At 49.3% G+C, this 15829-nt stretch overlaps 4 protein-coding genes across 4 annotated transcripts; 3 read left to right on the top strand and 1 right to left on the bottom strand.

Annotated features, from left to right (window-relative positions):
* Window positions 1–1511: 1511 nt before the first annotated feature.
* Window positions 1512–5572, top strand: AtWU_09876 (putative polyketide synthase; the record flags this gene model as incomplete). The annotated part of the gene is made up of 9 exons (XM_035504982.1): window positions 1512–1601; window positions 1673–1758; window positions 1823–2336; window positions 2384–2448; window positions 2514–2745; window positions 2814–2950; window positions 3015–3058; window positions 3119–3565; window positions 3618–5572. 9 exons carry the CDS (start codon window positions 1512–1514, stop codon window positions 5570–5572), a joined length of 3570 nt encoding a protein of 1189 aa, XP_035360875.1.
* A 1961-nt stretch (window positions 5573–7533) lies between these two features.
* On the top strand, window positions 7534–9721 carry osm1 (putative fumarate reductase Osm1; the record flags this gene model as incomplete). Its single annotated transcript, XM_035504981.1, has 5 exons — window positions 7534–7573; window positions 7640–7708; window positions 7794–8031; window positions 8096–9552; window positions 9624–9721. The coding sequence occupies 5 exons, from the start codon at window positions 7534–7536 to the stop codon at window positions 9719–9721; spliced, it is 1902 nt and encodes a 633-aa protein (XP_035360874.1).
* A 468-nt stretch (window positions 9722–10189) lies between these two features.
* On the bottom strand, window positions 10190–11257 carry AtWU_09874 (uncharacterized protein; the record flags this gene model as incomplete). Its single annotated transcript, XM_035504980.1, has 1 exon — window positions 10190–11257. One exon carries the CDS (start codon window positions 11255–11257, stop codon window positions 10190–10192), a length of 1068 nt encoding a protein of 355 aa, XP_035360873.1.
* A 1679-nt stretch (window positions 11258–12936) lies between these two features.
* Window positions 12937–14862, top strand: AtWU_09873 (protein phosphatase 2A regulatory subunit CDC55; the record flags this gene model as incomplete). The annotated part of the gene is made up of 6 exons (XM_035504979.1): window positions 12937–12980; window positions 13186–13226; window positions 13337–13434; window positions 13494–14139; window positions 14214–14779; window positions 14839–14862. The coding sequence occupies 6 exons, from the start codon at window positions 12937–12939 to the stop codon at window positions 14860–14862; spliced, it is 1419 nt and encodes a 472-aa protein (XP_035360872.1).
* Window positions 14863–15829: the final 967 nt, after the last annotated feature.

Below are 15829 nucleotides of genomic sequence, written 5' to 3'. Positions count from 1 at the left end.
TCTCCATCACTTGAATTCCAGCATCCAAACATTGGCGAATACAGCGCCGAACGGATATTATTATAGTACGAGGACGATGGCATTTTCACCGTCTGTCTTGCTGACATTACTGATTCATATATGACTTATCAATGAATGATTCGTACTTCTTCGCGTTTTGCATATCTGAAACCGTGTCATCGGCATCCTCTACCGTTGGTCAGGAGAGTAAAGTGAGAACTCTATTCAGTCATCGTCACATAGGTACACTAAAGCTAGCTCCAATCACCTTCGTTGAGTAACCACAAGGCTAACATCAAGAGCAATCCAGTGCAATCGGAATTACCACACGTCAGTCGCTACTGTGCCGCCTAGGAAAAGCTCACTGTCAAAAACGCATATCCGTTACCTATCACACCCTTGTGGGATGTCCCACAGTGCTGGAAAATGCCACGAAACAGTCCACGTACCAGACACTTGCCGGCAGCGACTACAACCTTATTGCGGCAGCTACAAAGCGTTTTGTGACATCAGGAACGTTCTATTCAGGTCCCTTTCGAACAGTGGGTGATATGCAATGTAGCATATCACATCGTGAAAGTGCCGCGCAAAAGCTGCATTATCGTGCTACGTAGATGAGTTACACAACTGGCCTGGAGTTTCATCCGACCCGATATGTTACCTTGAGAACTGCATCTGTGTCGTCTCGCCCTGAAAGCACAGTGAGTGAGTAATCAGCCTGCAATCTCTGGATGCGAGACAGACAAGTAATTTTAATCCATAGTTTCTCAAACTCATGATGCTAACGTCATATCGCCTAGGGTACTTCCCTATAAATATAACCACATGCACACTGCATGCTAGGTCGCGACAATTCCTACTCATATGCTGTGTGTAGTGACAAAGCTCGACGCCCAACCATAATCCCATATACCCCCTGAGAATCCAAAAAGGTCACACAATTAGTAGTACAAGTTCTGGATTGCAGAATATGGTTGCTGCCGATAATGGTATATTTCTCTGAAGCAAATTTAGCCAGAAACACAGAGAGGTTTTCCCTAGATTGTCACATCATCAACTCTACTCAATGACGAAGGATATGCAAGCATCACATACAACCAGTGGAGACGATGAGAGAAATTATTTCACGTCGGGAAAGGAGATTCCCCAGTCAACATTTCCTGGCCTTGATGGAGATGACCCGGTTGCTCTATATGGAGAACGCACATCGAATGTGGACTTGCCAGACGTCTCGCGTCCTAAGCCTTCGGACAATGAACCGTCAGATTCACCGACCCCAATTGCGATAGTAGGTTTGGCAATGAGGCTCCCTTGGGGCGTTCGCACAGACGATCAGTTTTGGGATTGTTTGATGAAGAAAGAAGACGGCCTCTGTGAGGTGCCGATGAGCAGATATAACATCGATTCATATTATCATCCGACGAGAGAGCGCTCCACTCGAACAAAGTATGGTTATTTCCTGCAAGAAGACTCGGCCTATTTCGACGCCAAATTCTTCTCCGTGCGAGACCATGAAGCAATTCGAATGGAACCGCAACAGCGGCTCCTCCTGGAGCTGGTTTGGGAATGCTTCGGGAGCGCGGGAGAAACAGACTGGGAAGGTAAAGATATCGGCTGCTTTGTTGGTGTTTTTGGAGAAGACTGGTTAGGTCTTGCTCATAGAGATCCACAGACTGTCGACAGATATCATGCTCTGGGCACGGGCGATTATGTTCTGGCAAACTGTGTTTCGTACAGATATGACTTTCGAGGTCCCAGGTACGTGATAAAATCAGACCCAAGCTATCTGGAATCAACGAGTAACTGCTGCCTTTGTATTCAGCATGACCATCAAAGCTGCCTGTTCATCCTCCCTGACTGCACTTCATGAAGCATGCCAGGCACTAGCCTCTGGAGCTTGTTCATCGGCCATAGTTGCTGGAAGTAATCTTATCATGTCGCCAACCATGACAACAAGCCTATCGGATAATATGGTGTTGTCCCCAAGTGGTGTTTGTCGGACGTTCGACGCCAAAGCTGACGGCTATGGCCGAGGTGAAGCGATCAATGTGCTGTACATAAAGCGCCTAAGCAGTGCAAAGCAGGCAAATGACCCTATAAGGGCAGTCATTCGATCAACTGCTGTGAACTATGATGGGAAAACAGCAAATATATCTGCCCCATCCGTTCAGTCCCAAGAGAGTCTTATTCGAAATGCATATCAAAAGGCTGGGTTCAACGATCTTTCGGTTACTGCCTTCTTTGAGTGTCATGGTACTGGAACGGTAGCAGACGATGCAGCCGAGACAACAGCAATTGACAATTGCTTCAAGCCGGATGGGGTCATTATTGGCGCGGTGAGCATCCCATACTTACCTGCAAGCTGAAATGCTGAGCAAAACAGCTTAAACCCAACTTTGGCCATTCAGAGGGTGCATCGGGTATCACGAGTCTCATCAAAGCTATCCTGTCACTCGAACGCTCAACAATCCCACCAAATGTACATTTGGACACTTCAAATCCTCACATCCTAGAATCCAGTTTAACCGTCCCTTTAGAGCCCATGAAATGGCCGCCGATCGACGCCAAAGGGTTAGTATCAATGGGTTCGGCATAGGTGGTGCAAACGCCCATGTCATATTGGATTCTGCAGCGGATGTCTGTGGCAACTTCCAGGATTCGCAAACTTCCGAGTCAGTAACCGGAGTGAAGCTGCTTGTGGTCTCAGCTCAAGGCTCAAAGAGTCTGGAGAGTCGCATTAAGCAGGTGTGTGACTATGCAAATAGATTCCCTGATCAACTGTGTAATCTTTCGTTCACTCTGGGAGTAAGAAGACAGCATTTGTCTCACCGAGCATTCTGTGTGGTTTCCTCACAAACCCCCTTACGATCTTCGATGTTTCAGAAATCCTGCACTCAAGTCTCACCTCAGCTTTCATTCGTTTTTACTGGTCAAGGATCCCAGTGGGCGGGTATGGGGAAAGGACTATTGGAGAAATATCCTTGTTTTCAGGAAGACATCTTAAGGCTTGACAGAGCTCTCAAAGGTCTTGGGGATCCACCATCATGGTCTCTTCAGGGTGAGTCGGGAGATCTCTCTAGATTGGTAAACACGGACTGTTTACTAACAGGCATTATAGAGGAGCTGTGCCGGACAAGCGACTCACGCGTTGATGAAGCGGAAGTCTGTCAGCCACTCTGTACTGCCATTCAGATAGGACTTGTCAACCTTCTTGCGTCCTGGGGAGTGCAGCCAGCTGCTGTAGTTGGACACTCCAGCGGTGAAATTGCAGCTGCTTATGCAGCAGGCGCTATCTCGGAGAAGTCGGCTATAATACTCGCATATTATCGCGGCAAGCTGGCCAAACAACAAATGGGTCTGGGAGAAATGGCAAGTATCGGCCTCTCTAGCGAAGAGGTAACTTCATATCTCGAAGACGGAGTGGTAATCGCATGCAGGAATAGTCCTCAAAGTGTCACTCTATCCGGTGAAACAAGTAAAATCGACATTATAGTGGAGAGGATTAGAAATGATATTCCTGATATCTTTTGCAGAAAGCTTGGGCTCAAGATCGCATATCACTCGCGTGAGTCACCAGTATATCGCAACAAAGGGAATTGGTATTTACTTGGCATCAGAACAAATGAAGTGCCTGGGGCCCCTTTATGAGGCCTCTATAACAGGTCACTTGCAAATAAACTTTCATATGCTGCCGATGCTGTCCAGTGTCACTAAGGCTATGGTGATGGACCCTCAGGAGCTTGGCGCGGCCTACTGGAGAAGGAACCTTGAGTCTCCCGTTCTTTTTAATGATGCAGTGAGCAATCTGCTAAAGGAAGACAAGGCCCATATACTACTCGAAATAAGTCCCCATTCTGCATTGTCAGGTCCTCTAAAGCAGATATTTCGTAGCCACAGCCTGAAGCATGGCCCACTCTATATTCCCACCTTGAAACGCTGCGATGATACTAGCTTCGATGCTAGATGTGAAGTTCAGCTCTTGTCCGCGCTAGGCTTGATCCACAGCAACGGGGCCATTGTTGACCTGATGTCAGTGAACGGTAGGGGGCAAGTCGTGACAGACCTCCCGCCGTATCCCTGGCAACATGGTACACGATACTGGAATGAAAGCCGTTTGGTGAGAGACTGGAGGTTGAGCAGTATGCCACCTCATGAACTGCTCGGCTCACGGTGTCCCGAGTCTACAGATCTTGAACCTTCGTGGCGGAACATCGTTGGCACTGGGAGCAACCCATGGCTTGCTGACCATATCCTCCGTGGTCATGTAGTGTTTCCTGCAGCTGGTTACATCGCTATGGCAGGTGAAGCAGTCCGGCAGCTCAACCCAGGCACTGAGGGGTTTACTGCGAAGAACGTTCTATTCAAGAGCCCTCTGGTCATAGATGAGACGGGAAGCGTGGAGATTATCACGTCTCTCAATCCAGTTGCCTTCAATGATGTGATGAATTCAGAATGGTACTCTTTTGTAATAGCAAGCCACGATGGCAGTGTTTGGACGGAGGTCTGCAGCGGTCAAGTCCAGGCAGGAGTCGAGGATGAGCCTTCCCATATTAAAATCCCACGTTATGCGCGCCAAGTTTCTCCTGAAAAATGGTATGGGGCTCTGTCAGATCTTGGGCTCTCTTATGGTCCCCAGTTTCGCGGTTTACAGAATATTTCTGCCGACCCGTTAGGTGGAAGAGCCTCAGCCAGTGTGAACCTAGTGAAGCAATATGAGAGCCATTACTTTGTCCACCCAACTATGCTTGATCAATGTCTTCAGCTCATGAGCGTCGCAGGTGCAGCGGGACTTCGCCGATGCATTATCAAGAGTGCCATTCCCTCTTCCATTGAGCACCTGCTCGTCAGGAGCGTTGGCGAATACATGGACGTTAATGTGGAAGTCAAACAGGAAACTGGTAACTACCTAGCAGGGGATGCAACTGCTATGTTCGAAGACAAAGTCGTACTTTCCATGAAGGTAGAGGATGAAGTTTTGAAGGGCTTAGAAATATGTATCATGCGATCCCGTGATTCGATCGCCACTGATCCAGGAACTCAGACATCATCATCCGTCATAATTAGACTTAGGTATACCAGACCACTTTCTGATACATCGGTCCGTCTTTTATGGCATAGTCAAGACGTTCGATTTGCACCTTACGCAAACATCGATTTATCCTCTAAGCAGCAACCCAGTGACGCAAGTAGCAACATCCTTAGAGATCTAACCCTCCGAGCAGACAGAGACCCAAGTATCATGCTCACAGAAGAATCTCGCAGCCTTATTATACAGGAAACCGTTCGCTTGGTTTCCTCGTCCCTCATCGGATCGCAAGATCTCGACGAAGGACAGAAATGGGAGATTCCGATTGATTCCCTTGCATCACTCGAAATCAAGAGCTGGGTGCGGCGGAATATGGATCTCGATGTCAGTGTGGCTGAGATTGCTAAATCACGAACGGTTGGAGGGCTGGCGCTTATGACTGCAGATCGCTTGGTAGGGCATTACAAGGCTAAGCTTGAAAATCCGAGTAGTGGTGTGCTTGATGAAGGGACTGCTGTCCCTTCATCAAGCGAGGTGGTGGACTAGTAAATAGCTGTTGAGGCTATGGAACAAATTGTATTGTCGTCGAATTTCTATATGCTTCTTCGGTGCAATGTTCTCTAGATTGTTATAGTCTAAATGGCTACTACTACGCTATCATACAATTAGCTTTACGATGCTAAATTAATTAGACCATTTTAGTCCATATATTACACTGTGCAAAAGCAACTCCGAAAAAACATACACAACTTTTCGGTGTATCTAATTGCCAATAATAACCCCGAGAGTATCTTCATGCTCAGAGCTTACTGAGTCGTTCGGGGTATCTATTCCCGAAACCTCACTCTCTCAATTTCTCCCTCTCGCCCGTCCGTCAACCCCGTACTGACCAGTTACATACATACATACATACATACGACGCTAAAACAAATCTCAGATTTAATATGTTTTAAGCAGTAGTAGTGAGATTTAGCCAAGTAGACAGCTAAACAAGATGCATGCAGAATGCCACTTCCTAACAAAATAAAAGAAAGAAGGGACGGCAATCGAACCTTCCCAAAACGGCAAGTTCAATAAACGACGGGATCTACGTCATTACGTAGTTGAGTCGTCGGAATTCAATCACGGGATGCTGATTGGTGGGAATGCGAGGTTGGTGGTCAATTGCCGGGGGGGTCAGGTGACGGGAAGAGGATCGGTTGTTGGATTGGTATGTATGGAGTACTCTGTATGTATGTTTGTATTCTATATGTGTTGTATGCTGAGGCTTGTTCTTAGTATACTTATGTAGCATTATGTTCTTCAGGGGTTATGCTGAGTGAGTAATGGGGTGGTGAGTTGGGGATTATGGGCTGATCTGGGATCATGGTCGGTGGTGTGGTGATGGTAGATGGTAGATGGGGTCTGGTCTGGGTCTCGGTCCGAGGTAAATATTCAAGGCAGGCACCTGGGGTAACATTGCATTCTTCAGGGTGTCTACCCTGTCTTTGTTTGTATGGATATGTGTATGTATGTTATGTATGGAGTATTTTTTTATTATTGGATAGGGTGTATTGAATAGTAGATAGATAATATGGACTTTGTTGATGGTAGGTATGTTTATTGTTGTGGTGAGTATATATATTGTGAGACCAAGAAACTAATATCTTCAAGGGAGGAGCTACATTCATTTCACTACATAGATAATATTTCAATCATGGATTTACCATCATCTCAAAATTGAGACGAAATCTGAATCCGGGGTGAGAGTTTAAATCCAAGAGCATGACGTGCCGCGCTGACTTAAGCCTACAATTTCATTTGCTGAGAAGGTTACTTCTGGATTTCCAGGCATGTGAAAGTCAGGGAGAGTTCTAGTTTCTTTTTGCCATCAAAGTACTAGTAAGTAAGAGTATGTCATGGGAAGAACACCGCAGGGGTCAGCTTGCAGCTCCTGGTGACGGACAACTTCTGCATGTGATGGTCCCTGGAAACTTACTAGTATTATGTCAAAGACAGGGGAGGAGATCGAATGTCTGTCTACTGTCTACTTATTGTAGTATACTAGAACCCGTCATTCAGTCAATCATAAAGCACAGGCCAGACAGACAGACAGACAGACAAGAGAAAGGACCCATCGAATCCACTTTAGACATTTTCATGAGTCCTCAAAAAGTAGAAGGAACATTACCGGACCGGAAAAGGGAGAGTAGAAGATAGAAGATAAGAGGAGGCGGGGGGGTCATAGAACGGTAATCGTACGGTACATACCAAGTTGGAAATTGAATGGGGGAAAGAAAGAAAGATGAGCCTCGGCCGAGTGAGCAACTCGTCTCTCCCCCGTCGGCTTCTGAATGCCTGGCTCTCTCTCTTTCTTCCCCCGGATCTCTTGCTGCTTAAAGATCTACTTGTTCCTACCTGCTTTTTGACCCTTTAAACTCCTCTTCTCTCATCTCTTTTCTTTCCCCCATTCATCTTCTGATTTTCTCTTTCCTCACCCTCTCCTCCTACATCTTCTTCTCACAACCATGGCAACCGCCCCTAGAGTAATTGTTGTTGGCGGTGGATGTGAGTTGATCTTCACCGCCAGGAAATAGCTTTCCCCGCATTGCTGACCATTGCCTCGTCTCTCAGTGTCCGGGCTTAGTGCCGCCCACACCGTCTACCTTAACGGTGGAAATGTTCTCGTTCTAGACAAGCAGGGTATGTTTATACCCCCCAGATTCCTGCGATAATTGCAGTCGCATTATTGTTATTTATATAAGGACCTGGGATCTGACCCAAACAGCCTTCTTTGGTGGCAACTCCACCAAGGCCACTTCCGGCATTAACGGCGCCTTGACGCGCACCCAGGTCGACTTGGGCATCGCCGACAGCGTCAAGCAATTCTACGATGATACCCTCAAATCGGCCAGAGATAAGGCTCGTCCCGAGCTCATCAAGGTCCTCACATACAAGTCCGCCGCTGCCGTCGAGTGGTTGCAGGATGTTTTCAACCTCGATCTCACCCTTGTTTCCCGGCTAGGGTAAGTATTGCGCTTTCCTTGTTCATCTAACCTTTGGTCGCGCAACCCATGCTAATTTATGCAGCGGTCACTCCCAGCCCCGTACGCATCGTGGCCACGATGCCAAGTTCCCCGGAATGGCCATCACATACGCCCTCATGCAGCGGTTAGAAGAGCTCACCGAGGCTGAGCCCGACCGTGTTCAGATCATCAAGAAGGCCCGTGTGACCTCCATCAACAAGTCCGGGAACAATGTCACCGGTGTTACCTACGAGTACGATGGCGAGACGCATACTGCTGAGGGTGTGGTCGTTCTGGCCACTGGTGGTTACGCTGCTGACTTCGGTGATGGCTCGCTCCTGAAGCAGCACCGCCCCGACACCTTCGGTCTGTCCAGCACCAACGGCACCCACGCCACTGGTGATGGTCAGAAGATGCTGATGGAGATCGGTGCCAACGGCATCGACATGGACAAGGTTCAGGTGCACCCCACAGGTCTTGTCGACCCCAAGGACCCCACCGCCAAGTTCAAGTTCCTGGCTGCTGAAGCCCTGCGTGGTGAGGGTGGTCTCCTCCTCAACTCGGACGGCCAGCGGTTCTCCGATGAACTGGGTCACCGTGACTATGTCTCGGGACAGATGTGGAAGGAGAAGGAGAAGGGCAAGTGGCCCATCCGCCTCATCCTCAACAGCAAGGCATCCAATGTCCTGGACTTCCACACCCGCCACTACTCCGGCCGTGGTCTGATGAAGAAGATGACCGGCAAGGAGCTTGCCAAGGAGATCGGCTGCGGCGAGGCTGCCCTCAAGAAGACTTTCGACGACTACAACCTGATCGCCGAGGGCAAGAAGAAGGACCCTTGGAACAAGCGTTTCTTCCACAACCTGCCCTTCAGCATCGATGACGACTTCCACGTCGCTCTGATGGAGCCTGTCCTGCACTTCACCATGGGTGGTATTGAGATCAACGAGCACGCCCAGGTTCTCAACTCCGAGAAGGAGGCCTTCGACGGCCTCTACGCCTGTGGTGAGCTGGCTGGTGGTGTCCACGGTGCCAACCGTCTGGGTGGTTCTTCTCTGCTGGGCTGTGTCGTGTACGGTCGCGTTGCAGGTGACAGCGCTAGCCAATACCTCTTCCAGAAGCTGCTTTCCGGCGGTGCCTCCACGGCCGCCCAGCGTCTGGGCCAGATCTCCCTGCACATCGACCCATCCACCCCCGGAAAGATCTCCGTCGAATGGGGCGGCTCCGGTGCCGCTGGTGGCCAGGTCGCTGCCGGTGCTGGAACCCCCGCTGCCGCGGCCCAGGGCGCCAAGTCGGCTGCCACCCCTGCCGGTGCCGCTGAGACAGCCAAACCCAAGGAGCCCGCCAAGTTCAGCATTCCCGAGAAGGAATATTCGATGGAGGAGATTGCCAAGCACAACAAGAAGGACGACCTGTGGATTGTCGTCAAGGGTGTCGTGCTGGACGTGACCAACTGGCTCGACGAGCACCCCGGTGGAGCTAACGCTCTCTTCAACTTCATGGGCCGCGATGCCACAGAAGGTATGTTTTCCACAACTTTTTTCCATCCCCATCACCGAATCATATATACTAACTTCACTCCCCTATTACAGAGTTCGCCATGCTCCACGACGACGAGGTCATTCCCAAGTACGCTGGTCACATTGTGATCGGCCGTGTCAAGGGCCAGACCCCTAGCCTTGAGCTGTAAAACATTTCCATGAAAATTAGAATTGGAGATATACACGTTGGAGAAAGAGAAAGTAACCCGGAAGAGATCACATACCCATTTTTGTCTTTTATTTATTTGTTGAGCATGTTCATGTCCACACGCCCTTGGTGATGATGAATAGTTTTCGTTGATTTTCCAGGAGTCACTCTGTCTTTAGTATGTAAGATACAATCTTATTCAATTGTTCTTAGACAGTCACTAGCCACTAGCCGATATTGTAAGACATTGATAATGAGAGTAGCACATAACTAGTAAATAGTAGCTGCAACGATACCAGTAATATTAGTATATTTTCGGAACCGGTGAAGATAGAATGGAACATGTGTGTATATGTATATATATCCTAGCGGCAGGGATCCATTTACCCGATCCGATCATTATAATACAATACATCAATCAACATATATGAATAAGCCGGGAGTACTAGTCCTCGGCAAATCCGGGTCATCATTGCTGCATGTGCCTCAAGATCATCTTCAGACGTCGCACGGCAGGCCCCTCCTCCGTGCTTCCGGACTCCTTATTGGATTCCAGTTCCTTGGCCGCAGCCTCTAGCGTAGGGCGTAGGTAGCCCCAGACTTCGTCTTGGTATCGGTCCTCGACACTCAGCCAGTCCGCTGCGCCGGGGAGACCCGTCAGCACGGTGTCTCGCAGGGTGGCTACGTCGGAATGACTTTGTGATGGGAGGGTGTCTAGAAAGTCGCCAATGTCTGGGACTAGACTGCGGGATGTCAATGTGTTATTGCCGGACGATGTCGGAGGCGTGAGACGGCGGAAGGACTCGATCATTTGTTTTTCTTCGGCCGTGAGTTGCATTGGGAGCAGCTCTGTTTCGACTATCTCGGCGGGCTCGTCGGCTGTGGGAGGGAATTCGGGATCGAAGGTCTGGTCTGAGAGGAGGGATACGACTGCGTCGCCGTCGGATGGGAGGAAAGAGGGTCGGTCGGGGAGGAATCTTTGTTCGAGTGTGTTTAGATTAGTTGAATCGCTGGAGAGCAGGTCCGTTGATGTATCTTTTGCTTTTGCTTTCCCTTTACCCTTGTTGGTGGTGTCGTCGGCGTCTAGACCTGCAATGAAGCTGTCATTGTTTCCAACAAGGGATCCCGCGCCGTAAGTACGCTGGAATTCATCTTCCGAGAGTGGAGGGAGCTGGAACCCTCCCTGTTGCGTAGTAGAAGATGAGCGAAATGTTTCCGCAGGAGCAGGTAGTGAAGAATTCCCAGTCGAGGAAGAGGCAGAAGTAGTAGAAGTATCTGTGTACTGCTGGGCTGCGGCTAGCGCCGAGTGTGACGATGAGTGCCCGGCCTTACCGCTGCCTGCCAGCAGTTGAGCGGAATCTGCGGACGAGCCAGGGGCGGAAAAAACATTCTTTGCAAGCCCGGAAGCTGAGTTTTGGATTCGAGTAGCTAGAGAAGGACTCTCCGGACGGTCATTGGTACCTTGGGAGGAATTGGTCTCGTTGCGGTGAGTGTTTGCGACCTTGTCGTCACTGCCCCGCTTCTTCTGGTCGGACATGGCGGGCGGGGAGAGTCAGTGTTACTGCCAGTGAGGTACAGTACCAGGTCGCCAACAACATTAAGACAAGTACAAACAATTCAAAAGAAAAATTTCAGATTGAGTAGAAAAAGAAAAGATAAGAGAGGCTAGTAATTTTTCCTGTCGATATTCCGGACGAGAATGATTAGTTGTTCGGCCCAAGGGAGTCGGGATCCGTAGGAAGGCGTGCATGTGAGGGAGCCTCAGGCCAGAAAGGGTGCGGGAGTCCTGAGATTCCAGGCAACGCGGCAGGAACCATGAAGCTTGCAACGGTTTAGTAGTATTGAAGAATGAGTGGCAGAGACTGGGCTGGGGAGGGTTAATTCCTCAATATGAAGATATTTCTCGTATTCCTGGCTCCTGTGTATATGATCCGACCGAGATCCACCTACTACCAACTACCAGTGAATCCCTCAATCCTTTGTTGGCCTCAATAGTGGTCAGTAGTATATCTTGTTAGGCGAGCTTCATGCTGGATCAACAAGAAGGCAACCGCCAGGACAATCTTGTTCCTTGAAGACGAGGGAGAAGACCAGGTCAATTATGGAATGAATTTTCGAGTGCCTTTCTTCAACCCAGAAGAAGGTCCTTCATGGAGGAGTATGGCATGCATAATACAATGGATGCAGATAAGAAGAAGCAGAACAACCACAATGGGTTGCAATGGAGGGGACAGTGGTTGATGTCAGCGCCCGGCACAGTTAGGTTAGGTTAACTAGTACGGAGGAGTTAACTAAGGTTGGGTTGAATGCTGCGTGTGGGTTTACGGGCAGCCACTTTGCTCCCCACCACCGATTGAACGGGTCTTGCCAAACCACCGCCTCACCTCAACCACCACCACATCAGTTCTCTCTCTCTCTCTCTCTCTCCCTCCTCCTCCACCACTTCTCCTCCATCTCGCTCCATCATCGTCATCCTCTTCTCCCTCCCACTTTACCCGCCCTCAACTACTCTTCCCCTCCACCCCCCTCTCTCTCCCCCTCCTTCTTTCTACCCTTTTCAAACCGACCGTCGTCTTTTAGTACGGCTGGTCTGTGCTTGTCTTTGGGTTTTCCATTATTATTAGACACTAACACAAACACAACCCACTTATTCAAATCCTCAAGAAGAGAAGGGTGTCTCTTCCCGACTTCAAAGTCACAAACCAAAAAGACCAAAAACAAAATTCCTCTCTCCCCACCCCCACCATTTTAACTACACCCTCCTCCTCCTCCTCTTCTTATTATCCTGATCAGCTCCTGGCTGTCAATCATTCGTCTTCTCCAGTCTGCAAGTGACTCAGCCCGGTTCTCCGCCTCTCACGTTGCTGTCGGACGTTGCGGCCTTGCTTCCTTCCTCCCCCTCTCCGCCTCTGCCATTCCCTAGTCGGATATTCCAGACCTTCCTTGTTTCCACTTGGGGCTCACTCCGATCTCGATCCCTCGCCGCCTGTCCGTCATTCCCACCGCTGCCCCTCATCTTTTCGCTTCGATCGAAATTAGACAGTCGTGTGGAAAAAAAAAAAGTTTCTCTTCAGCTCGAATCTTTCGCAGCACGAGACCGCTATCTGCAGACCCCGCCTTAGCCGTCGCAAACGAGATTCTCGATTTGCGGCCCCTAGACCCTTCCTTTCTTGGTCGCTGATAGACAACCCCGACAAAGGGTAATTGCAAAAGAAAATGGTAGACCGGGAACCAGGTACTCCTACCTGGAAGTTCACCCAGTGAGTAGAATCCCTTGCATGTCTGTGCTGCAGTGGTGCTAGTTGTTTCCGGTGGATGCGCCGACTTTCGATCTTTGTCGTGTTTTCTTCTACATTCGGGTGAGGATCGAGTTGGTGTCGGGATATTGTGGGGGACGGCGATGTCCGCCCGTTTTCGAGGAAATGACTTACCCGCAGTATCCGATTCGTGCTAATCATTATCTAGATGTTTTGGTGACAAGGGAGACGTGGAAGATATTACGGAAGGTATGTCATGTCTAAACACCTCATATTGCTGAACATCGAGCTCCCGCTCTACAACCCCGCACCATATCCCTTCAGAGCCGGCTAACATTGCTCGCTCGCTTGCTCACCAGCGGATATCATCTCAACCGTCGAGTTTGACCACACCGGAAACTACCTAGCTACGGGTGACAAGGGAGGACGAGTGGTGTTATTCGAGAGAAACGAAACGGTAGCAATGCCCTCGCCTTCTCTATGTCCTCAGGACAGACGTTTCTAACAGTCTGTCAGAAAAAAACCTGCGAATATAAATTTCACACCGAATTCCAATCGCACGAGCCGGAGTTTGACTACCTAAAATCTTTGGAGATCGAAGAGAAGATCAACAAAATCAAGTGGTGCAGACGGCAAAATGCCTCCCACTTCCTCCTCTCGACCAACGATAAGACAATAAAGCTTTGGAAAGTTTTTGACAAGTCATTGAAGGTTGTCGCAGAGAACAACCTCTCGAGTGAACTGACTCCTGCGGGTGTCGGTGGTGGAGGGGCTCCCCGTGCGCCCCGTGTATCATTCAAGGATCCCTCGATGCTGAAGCTGCCCCGCATGACACACCATGACACGGTTGTAGCGGCTGTACCTCGGCGGACGTACGCTAACGCACACGCATACCACATTAACAGCATCTCCGTGAACAGTGACGGCGAGACGTTTATCAGCAGCGACGATCTTCGGATCAACCTCTGGAACCTTAATATTCAGGATCAGAGCTTCAACATTGTGGATATCAAACCTGCGAACATGGAGGAGCTCACGGAAGTTATCACGGCTGCAGAGTTCCACCCGCAAAGTTGCAACTGGTTCATGTATGCCAGTTCTAAGGGCACAATCAAGCTGGCCGACATGCGGCAGCGAGCACTGTGCGATGAACATTCCAAGCGTACGTGTTGTTCTTCTGCAATTATCCCCTTTGTCTGCAAGACACCCTCCTCTGACATGGATTCTTTCGTATAGTCTTCGAGCAAGAAGAGGATGCCTCCTCCCGTTCCTTCTTTTCAGAGATCATATCATCCATTTCCGACGTCCGGTTTTCACATGACGGTCGCTACATTGTGTCCAGGGATTACTTGACCGTCAAGATCTGGGATGTCAACATGGAAAAGCAACCCGTCAAGACGATCCCCATCCACGAGCACTTGCGACCGCGGTTGTGTGATACATACGAGAATGACAGCATTTTCGACAAGTTCGAGGTTGTTTTCTCGGGCGATGCGGAGAATGTGATGACTGGAAGTTACAACAACAACTTCATGATCTACCCCACCGACCCTAGCAAGGAGACGGAGATCGTACTGCAGGCGGATAAGTCTGCTTTCAAGGCGAAGAAGGTTGGCGTCCCCACGCCGATGAACAAGGGTGCGAATGGAAAGAAGAATGGGTCCAGAGCAGGCAGCCCTGTTGGCGTCGGCGGGCGCATGAAGAAGGAGACCGATGCGGATCAAATCGACTTTAACAAGAAGATCCTGCACATGAGCTGGCATCCTTATGAGGATAGTATTGCCATTGCTGCTACAAATAACGTACGTTTGCCCCGCCTTTTGATCATATCGGACATGTACTGACCCTAATGCGTGTACAGCTGTTTGTCTTCTCTGCGTTGTAAGTATGTGACAAAGTGGCCATAATTTTTAATGGACAAACATGTCATTATGTGATTCAAAGATAAGACAGGTATAAGACAATTAAGGTTTCCTAGCAGCAGCAGTCGCAAATCCAAAATTAAGTTGCCAGTTCCGGTTAAGCATCCATTTCTTGTGCTGTTTCTGTTGGAGTTGATTGTGAAGTGCTTCGTCGTTCCCCCGTTCCTCTTTTAGCCCATTTTCCTTCTTCTCTTCATCCTTGGACGAGGTGTCCGTTCTATCCTGTCTGTTTCGAGGAACATTGTGATGTTCTGTGGTCTTTTGGGGAGGCGTTTAGTGGGAACTTGATATAGAGAAAGACAACGTGGAACCTGCAGAGGATATCTTAGTCCATTTGGCTGCCCGACGCCTGTTGAACTAATATGCTGTTGTGACGAGGCCATGGTCTCTGTTACCTATTGGGGAGGCGTCGGGCGATTTGACTGCTTATGGCGTGATGAATCCACATCCGGTGCCAATGGAGCAAGACTCCAAATGGCCCGGACTCGATGGTGATACTACTACCTTAGTGCCCCTGAGTAGATACTGAATCTATGGGAAGTTTGAGAGTTCGTTCTTAGCAGCAGCAGCAGTAGTTCTTTAATTCATGTTGATGGTACATATAGTATAGTGGGTGAGTGATGCCAAGTACTGCGTAGGCGAAAATCTGGAGACAATCAAAATTTTCCACACAACTTGTTACACAGACATGTCTTGCATAAAGATTATGCTTTATATCGGACCTATTTGCAGTCGAACATACCTGATGCGGAGTAAAAACCTACAGCTCACTGCCACTCAGCAGCTACTAAGGTTCAACTCGGACCGTCTCCAATTTTGTGTTACCGAGAGTTTAGAGAGACAGAGACCGTCAGTCAATGACGTCGGGGCCACACCCACGGGGATGCATCACTGTCGGGCCAATCAGCTTGCAGTGACTGTCGCGACCGG

Source organism: Aspergillus tubingensis (assembly GCF_013340325.1).
Source record: "Aspergillus tubingensis WU-2223L DNA, scaffold_11, whole genome shotgun sequence".
Lineage (NCBI taxonomy): Eukaryota > Fungi > Ascomycota > Eurotiomycetes > Eurotiales > Aspergillaceae > Aspergillus > Aspergillus tubingensis.
The sequence above is the reverse complement of the archived record's forward strand: the minus strand, read 5'-3'. Positions and strand labels throughout refer to the sequence as shown.